Source organism: Pholis gunnellus (assembly GCF_910591455.1).
Source record: "Pholis gunnellus genome assembly, chromosome: 5".
NCBI lineage: Eukaryota > Metazoa > Chordata > Actinopteri > Perciformes > Pholidae > Pholis > Pholis gunnellus.
In genome coordinates this window covers 2,957,530-2,978,989 of record NC_136531.1, presented here as the reverse complement: position 1 = coordinate 2,978,989, position 21,460 = coordinate 2,957,530, and the positions used below count along the sequence as shown (strand labels likewise).

The 21,460-nt window shown below is 43.7% G+C and overlaps 1 protein-coding gene across 1 annotated transcript in view; it reads left to right on the top strand.

Annotated features, from left to right (window-relative positions):
* The window catches only part of LOC306696249 (slit homolog 1 protein-like), a gene marked incomplete at both ends in the record, with an annotated part of 54,726 nt that overhangs the window by 11,935 nt on the left and 21,331 nt on the right, over positions 1-21,460 (top strand). The window contains 10 exons of the mRNA XM_079159819.1: positions 12,506-12,577; positions 13,068-13,139; positions 13,862-13,933; positions 14,385-14,548; positions 14,649-14,796; positions 15,508-15,579; positions 17,987-18,058; positions 18,555-18,626; positions 19,208-19,351; positions 19,490-19,653. Of these exons, the coding sequence (XP_079015945.1) occupies positions 12,506-12,577; positions 13,068-13,139; positions 13,862-13,933; positions 14,385-14,548; positions 14,649-14,796; positions 15,508-15,579; positions 17,987-18,058; positions 18,555-18,626; positions 19,208-19,351; positions 19,490-19,653 (1,052 nt within the window). The remainder of the gene's footprint in view (positions 1-12,505; positions 12,578-13,067; positions 13,140-13,861; positions 13,934-14,384; positions 14,549-14,648; positions 14,797-15,507; positions 15,580-17,986; positions 18,059-18,554; positions 18,627-19,207; positions 19,352-19,489; positions 19,654-21,460) is intronic.

Sequence of the window (21,460 nt, the reverse complement as noted above, 5' to 3'; positions counted from 1 at the left end):
CAACGGGCGGCTGACCTCATTTAGTTTGTTTATCGATTTTTTCTTTTTTAACTGGCATTTGGCGGCTATTAATTCCGGACCTTGGAGAGTTCTACGTGTTTTATTTCTGTGCAGCCAATTTAGGGGAAATTGTTCTATGTTGAACATAACGGACACAACACCCTGAGACGACGGGATGTGTGCTTTTCTTTCTTTCTTACGTTTCTACCACTTCTATGTTTGTACCTCAAACAAATTCATTTTCATTTGTGGGTAAATATCAAAAAAACACAACGCTTTACCATTATAATATACCATAATGCATTAGCACAGCACATTAGCTGTCGTATAGATATTTTGGATTTCTGATATTTGTTTGCTTTAAAGTAGAATAAAGCATCACGTATGCAGAAAGGGACGTTTTCCGCTGCTCCGGGCTGCCTGCTCGCCAGTCTCCAGATCAAAAATTGACCCATTTATTTTCACCTAGAAAACCGCAAATCACTTCCCACAGTCCCGCAGGAGCAGCAGGAGCAGCAGGAGCAGCAGGAGCAGCAGGAGCAGTCCAGCTTTAATTTGACAACCGAACACATACGCCACACAAAGAGCTTCTTTTTTTTCTTCTTTAATAACTGAAGGCTTGGACACAGTTGGTAACCATGCAGCTAAATGTGTCACGCACACACACACACACACACACACACACACACACACACACACACACACACAGCTCTGAAGTCTTTGTTATAGATGTGTGTTTGTAGTGTAGGATGGGGAATGTATCTGCCTGGAGACGCCTGGATACACACTACAAAACACTGCTGGAGAGAGAGAGAGAAAAGCAAACACAACACAACAGAGCTCTTTAATGAACTTTTCTCCATTTATGACTGTGATGTGTTTTGTACCTGTGTGTGTGTGTGTGTGTGTGTGTGTGTGTGTGTGTGTGTGTGTGTGTGTGTGTGTGTGTGTGTGTGTGTGTGTGTGTGTGTGTGATGGATTCAGCGCTTGACACAGAAAACGTTCCCGTTCAAAGAGACTCTTACTTTTCCTCTGAGCGCTGAGGGAGCAGAGTGGATTACAGATATGAAAAATACAGCTAATCACAGATGAATGAGTGTAAATGTGTGTGTATGAGGGGGAGAGAGAAAGAGAGTGATAATGGTAAAAGTGTGTGTGTGTGTGTGTGTGTGTGTGTGTGTGTGTGTGTGTGTGTGTGTGTGTGTGTGTGTGTTGGTGTGTGTGTCTGTCCTGATTATTTGCTGTTTGCCTTTTTGGCAATTTCACACTCTGGCTCCCATCAGGGAACGCCGAGATGGACTTGGCATGTTCGATCAATCAGCACACACACACACACACACACACACACACACACACACACACACACACACACACACACACACACACACACACAAATAATGCGGCGAACACAGTGCAGAACCATTAGCACTTCCTCCAGCAGGAGTGATTTCTTTTCCTCCTGCTGTGTTGATGGACTCTATACAGCCCGACGTCCCTCAGAAGCACACGCACACACACCTACACACACACACACCTACACACACACCTACACACACACCTACACACACACACACACACACACACACCTACACACACACACCTGGACTCACACACACCTACACACCTACACACTCACACACTGGGCTGCTTATTGTTTGTGTGCTCTTCGTCGTTCTTCGTCGCTCCCCCTCCCTCACGTTCTTTCTTTTGTTCGTCTTTTGTTCGTGTTTGTGTATTTTTTAAACAGCAGACTTTCACCCATACGGACGTCTACACAACGTATTTGAGGACCTGATGTTGTGTTGTATTTCGTCACACACACACACACACACACACACACCTGTTCGTGTCGGGAAGCTTCCTGTTGATGTTTTCGGTCAGATGAATCCTCGTGATCACAGCTTTCTCCTCTTGTCTTGTCTTCTTTCTGCCACATCGTCTCTTTTCTTTATATCTCTCTCTGCTGCTCCACTCGTCAGTAATACTCTCTCTCTCTTGTCTTTGAATGTTTTACACATATAGATAATAAGTAGACAACACATTTAGACACTAAGGATGAATACCGTTAGGATTTTATCGATATTCGTATCAACACTGCTCATCGGTTCTTTATGATTATTTAGTTTTAATGTGTTTGAGACGACCAGAGTCCTCAAATGTTAAATTCTCTCTGATCATGATGTGAGTCTCACGCTGTACTGAGACAAAAAGACAAAGAGACAGAGAGACACAGAGAGACAGACACAGAGAGACAAAGAGACAGAGAGACACAGAGACAGAGAGACAGAGACACAGAGACAGAGAGACACAGAGACAGAGAGACACAGAGACAGAGAGACAGAGAGACAGAGAGACAGAGAGACAGAGAGACAGAGACACAGAGACAGAGAGACACAGAGACAGAGAGACACAGAGACACAGAGACAGAGAGAGAGAGAGACAAAGAGACAAAGAGACAGAGAGAGGACGTTTGAGACGAGGACGTTTCACTCCAGTACCGATAGAGGAACCGATGGCTCCGGGCTGCATCAACACTTCGGGCTTTTACTAATTTAGAACCGGGTTTGATTTTTCTTCCCAGTTTTCTATGAAAAGGCAGATTGATAAACTCATATTATAATAATAATAAAGCTATATTATTATTATTTTTAAAGGAAACTTCTCTTACATCCTTTTATTTCACAAAACACAAGAAGAAGTGATTCTCTCTCTCTCTCTCTCTCTCTCTCTCTCTCTCTCTCTCTCTCTCTTTTGTTGACTATGTGTGTTTGTGTGAAGCTCCACACCCAAAAACAGCCCTTTTGTGTTTTTTGATGGTACCCAGAGGCTGACTGTGTGTGTGTGTGTGTGTGTGTGTGTGTGTGTGAGACATCCAGCTACACTCCCATAACTCTTGGGTTCCCCTGGGCTAAAGGGAGGTGCTGGGAGGGGGCGCACACACACACACACACACACACACACACACACACACACACACACACACACACACTCACTCACCTTGACCTGGGGGTGAACTGTGTGGTCATAAACAGAGCTGCAGCAGGTGCGCTTCTGGCCGTGGATTGATGGGATTCACTACCGCGGACAAACAACGAACGATACTTCCTGTCAGCTCTCGGCTTCACAAGGAAGGAAGCAAAGCATTCATCCAGAAATGTGCAGTGAAATGAAACAACGACGACAACATAAAGCTGGACCGTGCAAAGCCCTCATCACACTAACAGAATGCAAGTGTGACCCTGTTTGAGATCGCTTGAAGGCTCGTATTTCAACCCACTTCAACCCACGTTTGGTGAGCTGTGGAGGTGAGAGAGGAGCCAGCGTTTGAACTTCTCTCTCTCTGGCTCTCTTTTTTTTACATTATTAACACTGTTTCTGTCCGCTTTAATGTGGAAAAACCAGGTTCGACACTATGAACGTCTTCCAGGAGAGACGTTCCCGCTTATCCAGAACTGTTGCACTGGTTCTGGTAGATTGCACCCCGGCCTTCACAGGAACAAGTCTGAAGCAAAAAGATGTACGCACAAAACTCAAATATACAAGGAAATGTAGTGTGATGCTGCAGGATTCCTCTCGGTGAAGCCGAGTGCTTGAGGGGTCGAGAAATCCCACATTCAGAGAGTCGGTCTGAAGACTGAAAACTAACTAAAACATGTCCGTAAGAAGTCGTCTGTCCGAGGAAAACACGAAAGAAAATAACATTCTTGATCTGCTTCGTGTTGACAGGAGAAGTGACTGAACCGTCATAGATACACAATCTATAACCCTGTTCTATATATGTATGGTTTATAAAACACGTACAGCATCGAGAGCGCTACCGCCGCCTGTGTGTCAGTCGAACACTAGCGGACCAGACGTTCACGTATTGGACTAGAATCAGAGATTCCTGCCTTTTAAATACGTCTTTAGCCTTAATGTGTGTCCTTTGGAGTGTGTCCTCATGGTTTCAGTTACCTTCCCCTCAGACGCTTGGAGAGTGTGTCTCATTAAAACAGAAAGGCAGAGCCGTCCTCATTAACGCGGCTGATTGGCATCCGAGTGCGGCTAATTAGCGGCGTGAAGCTAACAGAGGTGGGCGATGGCAGCTGCCGGGCTGCGACTGTTTAGAGGCTAACCGGAACGTGACCTCGCCGTTTACCCGACTAATTCACTGAGGGAGAGGAAGAGCACGCCGGGAGTAATACTGTATGTGTGTGTGTGTCTGTGATAATTACTTGTATTTGTACAGTATAATTGTGCGTCTGTGCGCTTGCATTTAAACATGTGCTAATTACATCCATCTGCATCTCTGCAGCAATCATGCGCATCGTGTTTTTGGGTGTGATTGGGTGACATGATTATTCATAGGTGTGTGTGTGTGTGTGTGTGTGTGTGTGTGTGTGTGTGTGTGTGTGTGTGTGTGTGTGTGTGCAGTGTAAGAGAGAGAGAAAGTTGTGTGTCTGTGCGTGCATTCGTTCATTTTGTGTTTACATAAAGTTGTCTGCCGTCTCGCTGTGTTGTGAGGACATTGGATGTTCGTATGTGGATCTTGACAATCTGTGTGTGTGTGTGTGTGTGTGTGTGTGTGTGTGTGTGTGTGTGTGTGTGTGTGCATCCTCTGCTTACACCTGAAGACTAACTTTGTAAATCTTTGTACTTTGAATTTTGAAGCTCATGCTATAATTTGAATGTTTAGTTCAACAATTTAATAGAAAGTAGAAAATGTTCAACAGGAATAAATAGAAGTAGTTCACACCCTAAACATTTATTTATGAATTATACAAATATTTGAACATCATTTTTCATCATTCTCTGTGTAGAATCCCTTTACTTTCACTAATTTGGCTCATTGTTGATATTACCAACATTCATCAATGCAGGTTTAAGTAACAATGTTTTCTTCGTAGCGCTTCCCGTACGAGGCGCTTCGGATGAAAAGAGTCCAGCCGACAGCATAAAAAGCCTGCGTGTGCATTTCTATATTTACATTATCTGCAGGACTCGAATCCTCCATCGCCGTAAAACGCACAGCAGCAGATTTTTCCAAGATTTTTTTAGTATTTTTCTTAAAGCTGGAAAACCGCAGTACGCTCCCCGCTGCGTCTGGTAAGAAGCGTCACGCTGGATAACGGAATCTCCATCACTCCCTTTACTAAAAACCTGCCCAGCTGTTATTCTTCAGCCCAGACTGTGTGTGTGTGTGTGTGTGTGTGTGTGTGTGTGTGTGTGTGTGTGTGTGGGAGGTCTGGCCATCATGTCTGTCCAAAGTAAAGCTGACACAGTCGGAGCAGAGGGGGAAAGAAAACACACCACTGTTCAAACAGCCAGTCACTGATCTGAGATTGACACTGAGACAAACGTCGGTGAGAGACAATCGACTCACATCTCCGCCGTTTCATTTTCACTCTCTCACCCGTTTGATTCATTTGTCCCCCTTTTCACTCACTTTTTTTTTTCTTCCTCCCCCATCACCTTTCCCTTATCCGCCTGTGGGGGGTTGTCAATTACGTGCTGTGTTCCCCTGCGGATGGATGGATGGATGGATGGATGGATGGAAGGAAGGAGGGAGGGAAGAGACAGAAGGGAGGTAGAACAAGACTGATGGAGAGAAAGAGAGACGGGATGGGATTAGTGAGAGGTGAAAGAAAAGAAGGGAGGAAAGCAAAGTGAAGAATGGATGTAATGAAGGAAAGAGCAACAGGAAGTAGAGAGGGAGGAGAGACAAAGAGAAGGAAGGATTCACACACGGAGAACAAGAACTCCTGTGAAGATGAAGATGAGGTAAAAAAAGAGAGGGAATTAAAAGAGGAAAGGAAAGAGTAACGTAACGATAGGAGGGGAAGGTTTTCAAAGTAAAAGCGTGTTAGGCACCCCAAAGAGCAACTATTTCATACATTTTATTCTTTAAATGTTGCACGTGTACCCCGTGTGTGTGCGTGTGGCGGGTTTTGTAGTGTAATGTGCACGGATTGTGTTGAATTAAGGGGCAGCCATGTTTCCCCCTGGATGCTGTGTGAGGCTAATATTTAGCATGTGTGTGTGTGTGTGTGTGTGTGTGTGTGTGTGTGTGTGTCCCTTCATGCTGTGTTTTGTCTGTGTGAGCTCTCTGGCTGCAGCAGAAGGGAAATAAGAAAAGTGAATGTTTGTGGGCTTCAGAAGTTACACGAGAAGATTTTCTTTTTTTTATGGAATCTTGCCGTTTCTTTAAACTTTAAAACTTTTACCCTTAAATTCACACGTAAGAAGCTTTTCAAATTAGAAAATAGACGTATATCCGTACCCATAGAAAACACGTTGTTATAGCTGCACCGCTCCAGTTAAACGTGGTTTTGTGCAGCTTTATTTAATATATATTTGGTATCTTTAGAAACGTATAATTCAAACCTCTGTGGGTTAGAACAATGCTCGGCCACACTGAGTCTGTAACGAGTTTGTAAAGATCACATTTTCATATAAATGTGATCTGTTTTGTTTCTCTTTTGGCCCAAGAAAAACATGCACCGGGTATTATTGTGCTTCACTCACAAATGACATTGTTCTAATGATACACAATAATGTAGTAAAGCATACAGATGACCCCTTCGCTTAGCCCCGCCCCTGGAATGCAGGCTGGCCAATCACAGTGCAGCATCAGCCTGCTTGGACCAGGGGCCCCGACTCCTCTCCGGCTCTCATAGACTCTCATGTTATTGTCCCTTTCTGTCTACTTCTCTCTGAAATAAGTTTTTGGGGTTTTTTCCAAACATTAGATGATAATTATTCACGGGGTGCAGTTAGTGACAGTGTGGGCTCCTGATGTCTCTGAATATCTTTCAAGTGGCGTTTTTCTTTAAACGTGTAAATGCTTCTTTTCTGCTCTCTCTTCACGTCCTCTGTGTGAATCCCATCGGACGTCTCTTATCATCAAGCGGGTGTGTTCGTGTCAAAATGAGTGAGACGGGTTTGTAAAGGTGTGATCCGCTTCCTCTCGTCTGACATATTTTGACGTCCTGGTTAATCACTCTTCATTGGTGTGTGTGTGTGTGTGTGTGTGTGTGTGTGTGTGTGTGTGTGTGTGTGTGTGTGTGTCACTGTCAGGTCTTTTTAAGGTCATATTCCCTGACTGCGGATTCCCGGTCGACCACAGTCGTCGGCATTCTGACGCTGCATCGCTTCAGATATTTATTGTTTTTTTTCGTGCTCCACATCTGGTTTTAACTTTCGTTTCGATTTATTTTTCTGTCTTTGCTCTTCCTCTCTCTTGGTCTGTTTCCCAGTATCTTTCGGTGTGTGTGTGTGTATGTGTGTGTGTGTGTGAGTGTGTGTGTGTGTGTGTGTGTGTGTGTGTCAGGTTGAGGAGGGGACTAGACTGTGGAAATGAAATATTAACTATGTGTTGTTGCTCTGGCCGTCTGCTGGCCTGCCTGGATGAGGGTCTCTGTGTTTCTGTGTGTTCACGGAGGCCGACAGGTACTCATGCAGCTTTGTCTCTTTTATTATGTCACAGAGTTGACAATTATTATTTTGGAAAGAAATGTACACAAGAGTCCACGGCGAGTCTTCTTCTGACTTGTGCCGTGAACAAACTCAAAGCTTTCATTTTGCTTTTACAACAGAAATGATTTTCTTGTTTTGTTTTCATAAGCACGGACTGCAGAGACGGTTGTGAACGCTGTGAGACTCCGATGACACTTTGAGCACTGATGGGACATTTCTCTCGTCTTTCTGAAAGATTGACTTAAAAGCTGTTAAACACATAATATAGAAACAGAACAAAGCGCGGGGGAGCTGACGGGGACGGAGAGTGACCCACGTTTGACCCGTCGGAGGGAGAGATGGATGGACGGAGAGGAGACGAGCGGGGGAGACGAGTGGGAAAGTTTACCTTTCTCAGCCTACGCTGTGAGCAGGGAGGGAGGGAGGGAGGGAGGGAGGGAGGGAGGATATTGAAACGGCAGGAGAGACGGTGGAACAATGAGAGGATGAAGAGGAGCGAGGAAGGACCGAGTGGAGGGAGGACACGGACACAACAGATGACTGAACGGATCAGAAAATGAATGGAGGAGATAGAAGAGCAAATATTATGAGACTACCTACTGTCCACACACACACACACACATGCTCACACACACACACACACGTGTCCAGCTGTGACCAGTCTGTTTCCCTCCAGTAAACATCATATCCAGCCTTCTGGTGTCCTGGCAACAGATATCTTGACAACCTGATGGGAAAGTATCTTTAACGTGTGTGTGTGTGTGTGTGTGTGTGTGTGTGTGTGTGTGTGTGTGTGTGTGTGTGTGCGTGTGTGTGTGGACATAAGAGAAAGGTTTGTCTTATGAAACCCCTACACATGTGGATGCATATAGTTTTTAATTTGAGTCTATCTTTTATGCATATTTACATTCACATATATTACATTTGAGCTCTTACTGTTATTTATTATTCATTCATAATTGGGTGATAATTGGTAAGTGTTTGGTTTATGTTTGTCACATTATGTAAAAACCTGATCTTTTGATTTGTAGAACCTTTCGGGACGGTGTTTTGGTATCGGAAGCGTTCTCCTTTTAATTTGTAGTCGGAGCGCTTTGGCCGGAATGCAGTGACGCCGATTCAGCTTTTTATGAGCTAAAAACTCAACTTTAATTTTAAAGTTCTACATCAGAATGTGCTGCTGCTCTCTGAGTCACACCTTGAGGCGGTCTGCTATTAACCTGTTGTGAAATGATTTTGTAACTATGCACCATTTCCTCTAAAATCTAATCTGAAATCAGACAAATCGTCTCATTAATGACATTTGAAGTGTAAAGCATCGCGTCGTAGACGCATATGTATGTATATATATGTATATATATATACATATATACTGTGTATATATACATCAGAGCTTCACCTTCTATTTATCTAGCACCTGGTTTATCATTTCACCACATTGTCTTTCGTTGTCTTATTGCAGTTTTCTTCTGGACTTCAGAAGGAGCATTAAAGTACATGTACTCAGCTTATACTTCTATATTCTGTGTGTTTTAGCTGTACCGTAGCTTGTACAATAATTGCTGTTCCCATAGTTTATCATGAAGTACCCCACTCAGCTACAGGCTCCACATGTGTTATTTCCAACAGGGTGCATGTTGTGATGTATTAGTATCTAGTTGTTTATAGACGGGATGTGTGATGCTGGTTGCATTTACTCGACTTCTATCATTGTTTTTGGGGACAATTAGATCTCATGTGCTGCGTGTCATCGTATAAAAACCTAAAAGGGAACTTTAATGTATAGACACAGGTTTAGCTCAGTTTAAGCTCAACAAAACAAACAGAATCTGAGAAGAAAGGAAAGAAGGAACAACTTCTAACTAAGTTAGTACCATGTATGTGTGATACTTCTATTTAGGCGTTCCACTGGAAAAATCCCAACTTACAGTCGCGTGAGCTGCTTTTATTTGTCTAGATGTCCTATTTTTTTACGTGTGAATATTTATGATGTCGTGCACTAGCCTTTGATTTAGTTGAGATGAATCCATCCGGCCCAGTGTGTCACAAACACCGATTCATTCGGAGGAATCTGCTCTATTCGCCACGACGAAAGGTTCACTTCCTGAGACTGGAGGCGAATCCACCGCAGTTAACATCACATTTTATTGAACTTTTTTTTTCTTAAAGTAACTGTGTGTTATTGTTCAGTTACTGCTGAGTCACATCCAAACTGAAACCTCTTCCAGCCGCGCTTCCTGGAGAGAAACGCAGCTTTGAAACGTCTTCCAGTCGCGTTGGCGGGTTTGTTAGCTGAGCTCTGTTTCCTTCTTTCCTTCTGTTTGCAAATGAATAAAACGATTTGTGACGAACAGAAATGAAACGCTTTTTTTTTTTTTTTTTACACAACGCTGCTTTTTTTCTGGCGCTCAGATCCACGATGGATAGAAAGCGTACTGGAAGTGAACAGAGAGGGCCAGACGGACACAAAGAGAAGGGTTCGTTTGGTTCGCTGGCCTTGAGCTCCCTCTGAAATGAAGCAGAAGAACTCTTTTCTCCTCTGCCTCTTTCTATCAAGCCTCCATTTCCCCATAAGCGCCCTCTCTTCTGCTCCGACGCTCCTCGTAGTCTCGTTGAGTTATTTCCTCCCTCTGACTCTTGTACTGTAACTGAACCCTCTGAACCCCCGGGCAGTTTTGGGGTGTTTTTACGCTCTGTGGCCTTGATTTTCACTGCAATATATATATATATATATATATATATATATATATACACACAGTGGGTACGGAAAGTATTCAGACCCCTTTAAAGTTTTCACTCTTTGTTTCATTGCAGCCATTTGCTAAAATCAAAAAAGTTCATTTTATTTCTCATTAATGTACACTCAGCACCCCATCTTAAACATTTTAGATTTTAGATGTAGAACTTAGCTCAAAAGGGTGCTTCTACTCAATACTGAGCAAAGGGTCTGAATACTTATGACCATGTGATATTTCCGTTTTTCTTTTTTAATAAATTTGCAAAAATTTCTAAATTTCTGTTTTTTTCTGTCAAGATGGGGTGCTGAGTGTACATTAATGAGAATTAAAATGAACTTTTTTGATTTTAGCAAATGGCTGCAATGAAACAAAGAGGGAAACATTTAAAGGGGTCTGAATACTTTCCGTACCCACTGTAAGTCCCGCCCCTCTATTGAAACAGAAGAATCGTGGCTAGAAGTAGAGAATATCTTTCGTGTAGTTTAACACAGTTATATGATATAAATCACAACAAAAAATTTTTGATAATATATTTAACAAAAATTGGAAAACTATGGAATCTATATATGCAACATTGTTCCAAGTGTCCACAAAGAAGGAGGCTCCACATTCTATTTATGTTGAACTATTTACATGTTTACCACCTCCGTGTCTGTTGGTCTCAGTCCAATCAATCGTGGCTTCCTAGCTGAGGAGCGCAGAATGTAATGTTTTTCACAGCATCTGGTGTTTATTCCACGTGACACTTTATATAATACATGTAGAATATAATGTTTTTGGATGAAATATCACAAATTTGAGCTTCGTTTTGGCTGCTTTTTTAAAATTTAAAAGGCTTCCGCCTGGAGGATCCGATGCCCTTCTTGCTCCTTTAGTTGATGTTCTTGTTCACCCCTTGTGTCCATCGCTCTACTGCCACTCTGTTTATCCCTCATCACCTCCATCGCTGCCGAGCCTCACGCTTCCACGTCTACTTTCACCACCGACCTCAGGCTGGTGTCGAGTTCAGTTTCATTTACTTTACTCTCATTTTATCTCGAGCCGTCTCGCTGCTTTCTAACCGCTGACCTCTCCGTGGTACTTCCTCTGGCTTTCGGCCGCACAGAGGAGGTCTCTGGTTTACCGCCGAAAACCCTCCGACGGAGACGGAGCTGTAACTGACTTGAGTGCAGGGATTGATTGGACTCCTGCATGCTGTCTGCAGCCAGGGGTGGCTGCCTTTAAGAATATGACGCTCAATACGAACAGAAAACAAGACCAGAGACGGAGATGGACGTTGCTGCTCTTAGGTCCCCTCTTAGAAAATGAAACGTGCTGCTCAAACTAGCTCTTGTTTGACCCGAAACGTCAGCGTGTTGTCTGACGAGAGTCACCTCGGGCAAATTAGGTAAAGTTTGCTCATTTCTCGACTGTGAAAGAGAACAAAAAAACCCAGCTTCAGTGTGACATCTGCTTTCACAAAGAGACTGAATGTCAAACGGTATGTGTGTCCGTCTCAGTGAGTGGGTGTTTCCCCTTCTGTCGGGACATTAATGGAGTGTGTCTGAGGTCCTCCAGGGCAGTCAGAGAGGAGTCCTCCTCCTCCTCCTCGTGGTCTGTCCGACACACACACACACACACACACACACACACACACACTTTTTCCCCTTGTAGTTTTGCCTTCATCAGCTGGGTTCTGTTGTTGTTGTTGTTGTTATTTTGGTTCATCTGTCCTTTCCCACAATGCAGCATTGTATCTCTCTCCACTCGTCCACTCGTTTTGTGCTGTAGTGAAGTCGGGCTGTTGTAGCACATGTGACCCTCTCAGGACCCCCCCCCCCCCCCCCTTACAGATCCCTCCGGACTGGAGGGAAAACTACATTCAGATAAGGAGGAAGCGGAGGTTAGATTGGAATGAGACTGGCTGGTAATGGTGGGGATCAGCCTGATGGTGGGTGGAGGCTGCAGGATGACACAGTGTTTACCAGCACATTAAGATCTAAAGCTTTACATGTTTACAATTCTTTAAACTCATGTCAGAAGTTTCTTTTTAAATGTGTATTTCCTTTTTTTAATTTAAATGTATTTGCTGTCAAGTCATCTGGCTTTCACAGATGGAGAAGAAGATCTGGAGGTTTTCAGTGTGCTTTAGCGATACAACAACACAATTCTGCCAAATAGAACAGAAAGCATGTCCTTTGTGCCGCGTCTGAAGAAAAGCATGTGCTAGCGAAGCGTTTGCAGGGATTGTGTCGTGTGTTCACTCAAACTGTTGAACGTACAAACGTTAAGTCAGTCATCTAAGAGTCGGGATCGCTCTCCTTGTTTTTCAGGGACCTGAGTGAAAACAGCATCCAGGCGATCCCGAGGAGGGCCTTCAGAGGAGCCACGGACCTCAAGAACCTGTGTGTGGAAGTGCACACACACACACACACACACACACACACACACACACACACACACACACACACACACACACACACAAAGAAATGACTTTTTATGAACCTTTGATGCTATACTAAAAACAGTAGTCAAAAAAGTCATAAAAAAAGTTTCATATGTCACAAAAGTCATTGTATAGTATGTAAAAAAAAAAAAAGTCATGACAAAATTATTTAGTATGTCGCTAAAAGAAAATGTAAAGGATGTGTTTGAAAATTTGAAAATTCACACAAAGTACGTAAATCTTGAGTTCACACTGCGTAGTATTTGGATTGTGTGTACATGAGAAATGCCCGGATGTAAACTACATTAGAAGGAATATCTAAGTATGCAACGTGAGCTTACTGCACATGCTCAACTGCCCCACAATGCATTGCGTGTGTGTGCCTTGGATCACTTGATTGATCGGCTCGATTAGACATCGCTCTGGTTTTGTCTCGCTCTCGTTACCAGGCAGCTGGATAAAAACCACATCAGCTGTATCGAGGAGGGCGCGTTCAGAGCTCTGCGCTCCCTGGAAGTACTGTGAGTATTCTGAATACTTTGAATCTGTGTACTGCCATCACGTACTATGTTCATACATTCTAAACTTCTGTTTTCATTTTCACTCACCATCAACTTTCTTTTGTCACACTGACTCTCCCACCATTCCTCTCACTATCTATTCTTATCTTTCCTTTATCTCCTTTCTTCTCATCATGTCTCTCTTTCTCTCTCCCATCTTTTCTCCCTCACTCTCTCTTTCTGTCAATCTCTCTCTCACTCTTTCTGTCTCCCTCTCTTCCTCACTCTCTCTTTCTCTTTCTCTGTCATTCTTTCTCTATGTCTCCCTCTATGTCTCCCTCACTCTTTCTCTCTCTCTTTCTCTTTCTCTATGTCTCCCTCTCTCTTTCTCTCTCTCTATGTCTCCCTCTCTTTCTCTCTCCCTCTCTTTCTCTATGTCTCCCTCACTCTTTCTCTCTCTCTATGTCTCCCTCTCTCCCTCTCTTTCTCTGTCTCCCTCTCTCTTTCTCTCTTTCTCTATGTCTCCCTCTCTCTCTCTTTCTCTATGTCTCCCTCTCTCTCTCTCTTTCTCTGTCTCCCTCTCTCTCTCTCTTTCTCTGTGTCTCCCTCTCTCCCTCACTCTTTCCCTCTCTCTATGTCTCCCTCTCTTTCTCTCTTTCTCTGTCTCCCTCTCTTTCTCTCTCTCTTTCTCTCTATGTCTCCCTCTCTCTCTCTCTCTTTCTCTCTGTCTCCCTCTCTCCCAGCACGCTGAACAACAACAACGTCAGCAGCATCCCGGTCTCCAGTTTCAACCACATGCCGAAGCTCCGCACCTTGTGAGTCCTTCAAGTCAACGCACTACGTTACCCAGGATGCCGCATTCTTGAAACAGAACCACAATGAGTCAACAACAGTCACAGCCAGATGCTTACCAACACTTGTTATTTTCTTCACTTCACTCCTTCCTTCCTAATTTCTTCCCTCATTCCCATATTTCTCCTTTCCTATCTCCTACAATACTTCCTTCCCTACTCTCTTATGTCCTCCCACCTATCCACTCCTTCCTACATATCTTCCTCCTCTCCTTTGCGCCCTTTTCTCACCCTCTTTTGCATCCTTCCGCTTTCCATTTCCTCTTCTCTTTCATCCAACTCTTCCCTTATTTCCTTGTACACTTTTATTTTCTACCCTCCTGCTCTTCTCTTCATCCCCCTCCCTCCTTCACTCCCACCTGTCCTCTCTCCCTCCCCCTGATCTCCCCTCTCCATCCTCCCCCTCTCCTCCCAGCCGTCTCCACTCTAACGCTCTGCGTTGCGACTGTCACCTGGCCTGGTTGTCTCCGTGGCTGCGGCAGCGGGCGGCTTTGGGCCTCTACACCCAGTGCAGCTCTCCTCCCTCGCTGAGGGGCCTCAACCTCGCCGAGCTGCGCAAGAGCGACTTCGCCTGCTCAGGTACGGCAGCCGCCCGGTGACACGCGACGACTCGCTCGGGTCAAAGTGTGGCCGACGGAGTTGAAAGTTGGTACAGTTTTTTTTCGTTGTTTGCTTGCAGGTAACGGTGGCAGTGCTTTCGTTCAGCCGTGCAGCCTGGCGTCCGGCTCCTGTCCTCCCATGTGCTCCTGCAGCAACAACATCGTGGACTGTCGGGGGAGGGGCCTCACCGCCATCCCCGCCCACCTGCCCGAGGCCATGACTGAGATGTGAGTATCGTAGAGGTTTACATTTCAAACCAGGCGGCAACCTCCTGTTCTGCTGTGTGAAGCCGATGCTGAAGTGTCTTAAAGCTGCATTCTCTCTAATGTCCACCAGGGGGCGACTCCTCTGGTTGTATAGAAGTCTATGAGAAAATGACTCTACTTCTCTCTTGATTTATTACCTCAGTAAACATTGTAAACATGAGTTTATGGTCTCAATCTCTAGTTTCAAGTCTTCTTCAATACAGCATGATGTTCATTTAGTAAATTATCCATTTAGAGTCAAACAGAACATAAAAAAATCTGAGTTGCGATGATGAAATATAATATGTTAGTCAACTTAGAGTAAGTCAAACCTTTAGAAATGAGTTCGGGTTTAAGTTTGATTTCAAAATGTATCATCTTTTTCTTTTTACAGTGTGATTCAGTACGAGCTCTTTATGGCCCCGTGACTGTGCACAGTTTTCTAAACAGGCAACAACTGTGTGTTCTGGTTTGTCTTTGAAAAGTCTTGAGCAACTCTGCATGAGTCCTTATCTCTAAGCTGTACACGCCCACAGTCGCGCTGTAATAGTTGACAGGAGAACAGAACTTTGAATTAATATTGCATGTGGACAAATGAGTTTGAATTGAAACTACAGACACTCCAGCTGTGCTGTGAAACGACCTCCAGCTGTTACATTATTAATTATTGCCTCTCTCTGTGTTTCTCTTCAGTCGCTTGGAGCAGAATGGCATCAAGTCGGTTCCTCCGGGCGCCTTCACCTCCTACAAGAAGCTTCGTCGGATGTGAGTCCTCTACAGACACACTGACTCATGAATAACAGTTGAGGTTAAAGAAAGGTCGTGGATAATCGTCACTGATTATTCAATCAGTGGCTGAACCCTTGAACCAGGAGGAGACACAACATATAGGAGGCGTGCAACCAACGATTATTTTTATTATCAATTAATCATTTGGTCTATAAAATGTCTTCAATGTGTCTATCTAGTCTTTAGTCCAAAACCCAAAGATATTATGTCTGATATGATAAAAAAAACGAGAAAAGCACGAAATCTCCAAATGCTGAAAACAGCATTTTCTGCCATCTTTGCATGAAATGTTTTTTTTTACAATTAATTCTAATAACAATTGTTGTCCCTGTTAGTCATCTAAACACAAACCGAAAAAATACCGAAGTTAACCTTTCATTTACAAATTCCTAGAGTCGATTAACTAACTAAAATGTTTTAGGACTAAGATATATTCATTCAATAATTAAATTCAAATTCATTTTTGCTGCAATGTCGAGGCTGTTTTTCGTTTAAGGAAAGTAAACATCAGTGCTCACGTATTACCGTTAACTTCTATGATTTGCAGTCTCGTTATGATTTAGAGCTACTAATCCACCAGCACAACGACAGAAAGATAATCTCCAACTTATTTTAAAGAATCAATTAGTGGTTAAAGTAAAATTTCATGCAAAAAAATATCAGAAAATGCTCTGAAATGTGTAGATTTCCTGCTCTTCTCTGTTTTGGTTTGGGACTCACAAAGCCAGACATTTGAAGCAGGGACGGACATTTTTCACTATTGTCTGATGAACAAACGGTAAATCGATTCATATAGAATATAATAATCGACAGATTAATCCATAATGACCATGATCGCAGCCCTGATATGATCAGTGTGACACAAAGGGATTCAATGCATTCTCCATAAAGACAGCCAGCAGACTAACACCATCTAAAGAAGCTCCGGTTTTTACGGCTCCACCAATGAGATCGTATGTCTGCCTCCAGCGAGCCAATGCCTCTGGGAAAAAAAACGTCTGTGTTTTAAACTGTGATCCGCCAACTGGATCCAACTCCTCTTCCTCTGTCTCCCCCCCGCTCAACATAACAAACGGCCCCTGTGGATTTTCAGCACGAGGAGCGCTTGATTTATGTCAGCCAGCAAAGCGACGGCGTCCCCGTCAGAGGCCCCTTCACGGGTCTCGCGTGATGAATCGAGAGCAAATCACTGTGATCTGGTGAATGTGTTTTAAGATGCACGTTTGACCACAATAATGTCATTTCATTAATGTTCGTAGCTCTGAGCCCCATTTTCTGTCTTTGTGGCTTTTGTTCTGTTCACTCTCTCTGCTTCTTTCCTTCTCTTTTCCTTTGCCCACTTCCATCCTCAGACTTTCTCTCTCTCTCTCTCTCTCTCTCGCTCTCTCTCTCTCCATCTTTGTCTCTCTGCGGTTTTCCTTTTCCTCTCAAACTTATTCCCCCCCCCCCCCCCCCCCCCCCCCTCGACCTCTTACATCATCACCGTGAGACCGTCCCAACTCCCTGAGACGGGGGTTGATTACATTACCAGGCTGGTTTAAGTGGTTTTGTCTTAAAATTTATTATGACAGTTGAGCGACTGACATGTGGCGGCAGAAGAAGGATTTTTATAATCTGACATGTTGTGGTTTTGGCCGGACCAGGACTTGGCCTGCAGAGACAGCGTTCGCTCTCCTCCAGCCTGCTTTTCACATAAAGTGTGGTTCCTCGTGTTTTACAAAAGTTCTGCATTAGATTAGATTTGATTTTGGGGGGATTAGAAAAATGAACAATAAAAGCATTCATGTATGTTTGACCCCAGAAAATAGTCCATGAAAATGTTTCCTTGTCAGCTACTCCTGTATTCAATATTAATATTAATACACTTTCTTTATTACGGCACTTCTGGCACAATTCATTTATAAAGGTCTTTACAACAACGCACACATCTATGAAATAAATTACATACAGTAAATAAATGAAAAAGCCAAGCTAGTACATGCACTGCCCCGTGCATCAGGCGTAAACACACCAACAATAGGCCAAAGGCCCGTTGAAGCTCTAAACGTTATGAATACAATTTTAAAAAGAATTCTGAAAGCAATGGGAGGCCAAAACAAATGTTTGCACTTCTGGTTCCCTCGTCTCTGAGTCGATGCTTTCTTTAACGGGTTCCTGGTTAGATGTCCGTGTTTAACACAAGCTGAAGAGAATGTGTCCCCTGCAGGCCTCTCTAGGACAGCGGTCTCTGACTTTACCTCTAAAACAAAGTAGTTCTTTAAATGCATGTGTCTGGCCGCTGTGACTAAAGTCTGTGTGTGTGTGTGTGTGTGTGTGTGTGTGTGTGTGTGTGTGTGTGTGTGTGTGTGTGTGTGTGTGTGTGTGTTATCTGTTCTATTCCCAGAGACCTGAGCAACAACCAGATATCTGAGATCGCTCCTGATGCTTTCCACGGCCTCCGAGCTCTCAACTCACTGTGAGTCAGAGTCTGTGTGTGTGTGTGTGTGTGTGTGTGTGTGTGTGTGTGTGTGAGTGTGAATAAACTGTTGGAGTGCCTCTACCAATATGCGGTTACATATGTCTTGTCTATACTTCCATATGTTTGCACTGCATGCGTGTGTTTCGTGCGTCTGTCGGTATGAATAATTCAAAAGTGGCGCCTGCTCTCTGTAAACAGAAACTCTTTATGATATATCAGGACTTTCAAACAATCACAGCAGGGTGGCCTTTATGTTGTTGTGTGTGTGTGTGTGTGTGTGTAAGTGTGTGTGTGTGTGTGTGTAAGTATGCCTCCCTGTCTCTGCCAGCATGACTCTCTTCTGGTTGTGGATTGTGTGGAAATGTGTGGTTACAGCGAAGCTTTACCAACGGAATAAAAGTCGTACTGTTGTGTATGTTGATGCAAATTGGTAATAAGACATAAGCTTCTATAACACACTGTTAGAATACATACAGTACATCTTTGTGTGCAGGGTTCTGTACGGTAACAAGATCACCGAGCTGCCCAGCGGAGTGTTTGATGGCCTGGCCTCTCTGGAGCTGCTGTAAGTCCGAACCGTTTGTCCGAGCTTGACTTTTACACTGACGGTGTTTTAACACAAACACATTGCAGGTGTCAAATGGCTTAACGTCCCCGTAAGTTGTTGGATTCTTGGATGGAAACATGTGAGTCCACATGCTGAGGCTTCAGTGGTAGTACATAGAAATAAATCAGAGTAGAAGGGACATTTCCATTCAAATGAACACAGCAGGGTGGTCAGAGCAGCACACTTTGTTCTGTGTGCCGTTGCCATTGTTTCAGTGGCTAACAATAAAAAACAAATTTTCTGTTGCAGTGACGACTACAATGAGTAGCAAATATAACGGCTTAATGCGTCATCCACACACACACACTGAGCAAAGCACATTGCTATCAGATGAGTGACCAACTGTGTTCGGCTCATTTTCAGAAAATTTTAAAAATTTCAAAATTTTCAGTAAAATGTAAACCTGGTGGATTTACAAGCTAGCTAGCTAGTTAGTTAGCAACAGGACCTTTTATTTACAAGCCTGACGATGAATTAGAAAATGACGGATGATATATGTGACAGTTCAACACGCTGCTAATGATCATTGTGTGTATCAGGCTGCTGAATGCCAATAAGATCCACTGCATCAGAGCCTCCGTGTTCAAAGATCTGGAGAACTTGGCTCTGCTGTCGCTTTATGACAACAAAATCCAGAGTCTGGCTAAAGGCACCTTCAGCTCACTGCACAGCATCCAGACGCTGTAAGAAAACACACACACACACACACACACACACACACACAAACACACACACACATATGCTATTTTAAAGCTCTTCCCTGTTCCACTCCATTCAGTCTGATCTGACTGATGTCCTGCCCCCCTGTGATTTCCCATCAGCCACTTGGCCCAGAACCCCTTCGTGTGTGACTGTAATGTGAAGTGGCTGGCCGACTTCCTCCGTTCGAACCCCATAGAGACCAGCGGAGCGCGCTGCGCCAGCCCCCGACGCCTCGCCAACAAGCGCATCGCGCAGATCAAGAGCAGCAAGTTCCGCTGCTCAGGTCAGTGTGTGTGTGTGTGTGTGTGTGTGACGGGTGGTGACAGTCTGGGTGTGCGAGTGTAAGATGATGAACCGCAGCAGAGCTTCCCTCAAGACAAATATTCACACAGTGTGTGTAAGAAATGCAAATGCATAAACCCCCTAAAAGCCTTTTGTCATATACATGAGCTATTAGCATATATATTAGTTAGTGACATTCTGCTGTCAGACACAATCACTTCTCTCTGCGTGGTGCAAAATGCAAAACGCTTTGTGCAGAAAAAGGTGAAAGTTACTAGAAGGAGCTTTTCGACTGGTTGTGAGACCGTCTCCGTTTAAAAGTGATGCGGATATAAAACCTACAGAAGCAAACAAAGATCATCAGTGAGGAGATTTGTCCGTTTTCTATATAAGATCTAAGGCTCGCAAACTATGAGAGCTGATGTTTACTCTTTCCCGTTTTGCAGAGTGTGTGTTATACTGATCAAAAAAGAAAAACAATAAAGTAAGAACACAACCAAACCCTTAAAGGGACAGGGGTCCAGCGGGGTGAGAATCAGGAGTCAGACTTGGTCCGTCATTCAACAGACGGAGAGAATTTGTTGAATTTGAAGGATTCCAAACCGGTCCTGAATCAGCCGTCATCCTACACACGTATGTGTACTGTGTCTATTTTATTAATGCAATACATTGGAGACGTGGTTTTGCATCAATATATGAATTTACTTTGGTGACTTTGTGTCATCATCATCATATTACACTTATTAATCTTGCATAGAGACAAATGATCTTATCGCTGTCCGTCCTGCAAACAGCTGTGTTAAAAATACGTTTTCTTTCACTCACTTCCAAAACCGATGCACACACACACACGAGCCGGATCAAGATCTTTACGATGCCCTTAAACACTACAGACGTCCACACAATCAACGCAGATTGAAAGTTCCTTGTAGTTGCTTGAACCAAAAACAACTTCTTGTCTCTTTTTATTTAATTCAAAACTCACATCAACTACAAGTGCGAGGTGGACGACCTGTGGACCAACTCTTGTTTTCCTCTCAAATCTCTGATATCTGCTGTATGAGAATAACAGTATTATCTGTAAGTTGTTCATTTTGCATAATGCTTTTAGTACTTTCGGTGATCATTGCATCCTCTAGTTGGGTTTTTAGACTTTAATTCATGAGCAGGAAACGTTCAGGTTCCTACCGCTCAATGGCGACTTTTGGAATAAAAAAAACAGAGAAATTCTTCTTCTTGTTTTAGACCTAAGAACCGTTAATACTTGCAGATATCAAAGTTCACCACAAAAATGATAAAAAACAAACAAAAAGGAAATGTAAAAAGAGCTAGTGCAGTAACACAGTGAGAACCGGCTTCATGTGTGAAAGTTTAAAGTATTTGTTAGAAAAGTGTTGGTAACAACAGGACGAGAATGAGGCGAGTTGATGGACTGTAGCTGGACTCTTGTGTGACTAGAAGCTCCTCCTCCTTCACTCACAGCGAGCCGCGGCGCGGAGCCTCCAGCCAGACTGCTCCACGCTGCTTTGGTCCTCTGCCAGGAGAGCTTCCTCCATAAAACAGCAAATCATGGCTCGCTTTACGCCTTCTTTCATGTTTCAAAATGTTAAACGTCTGCTGCTGCCAGTTTTATAGAAGACCTCCTCCTGGAGTGTGTGTGTGTGTGTGTGTGTGTGTGTGTGTGTGTGTGTGTGTGTGTGTGTGTGTGTGTGTGTGTGTGTGTGTGTGTGTGTGTGTGTGTGTGTGAGTGTGTCTGTTGAAGCTTTCAAACCTTTGGACTGACATGGTTTTGTTTCTTCTTTCTTTTC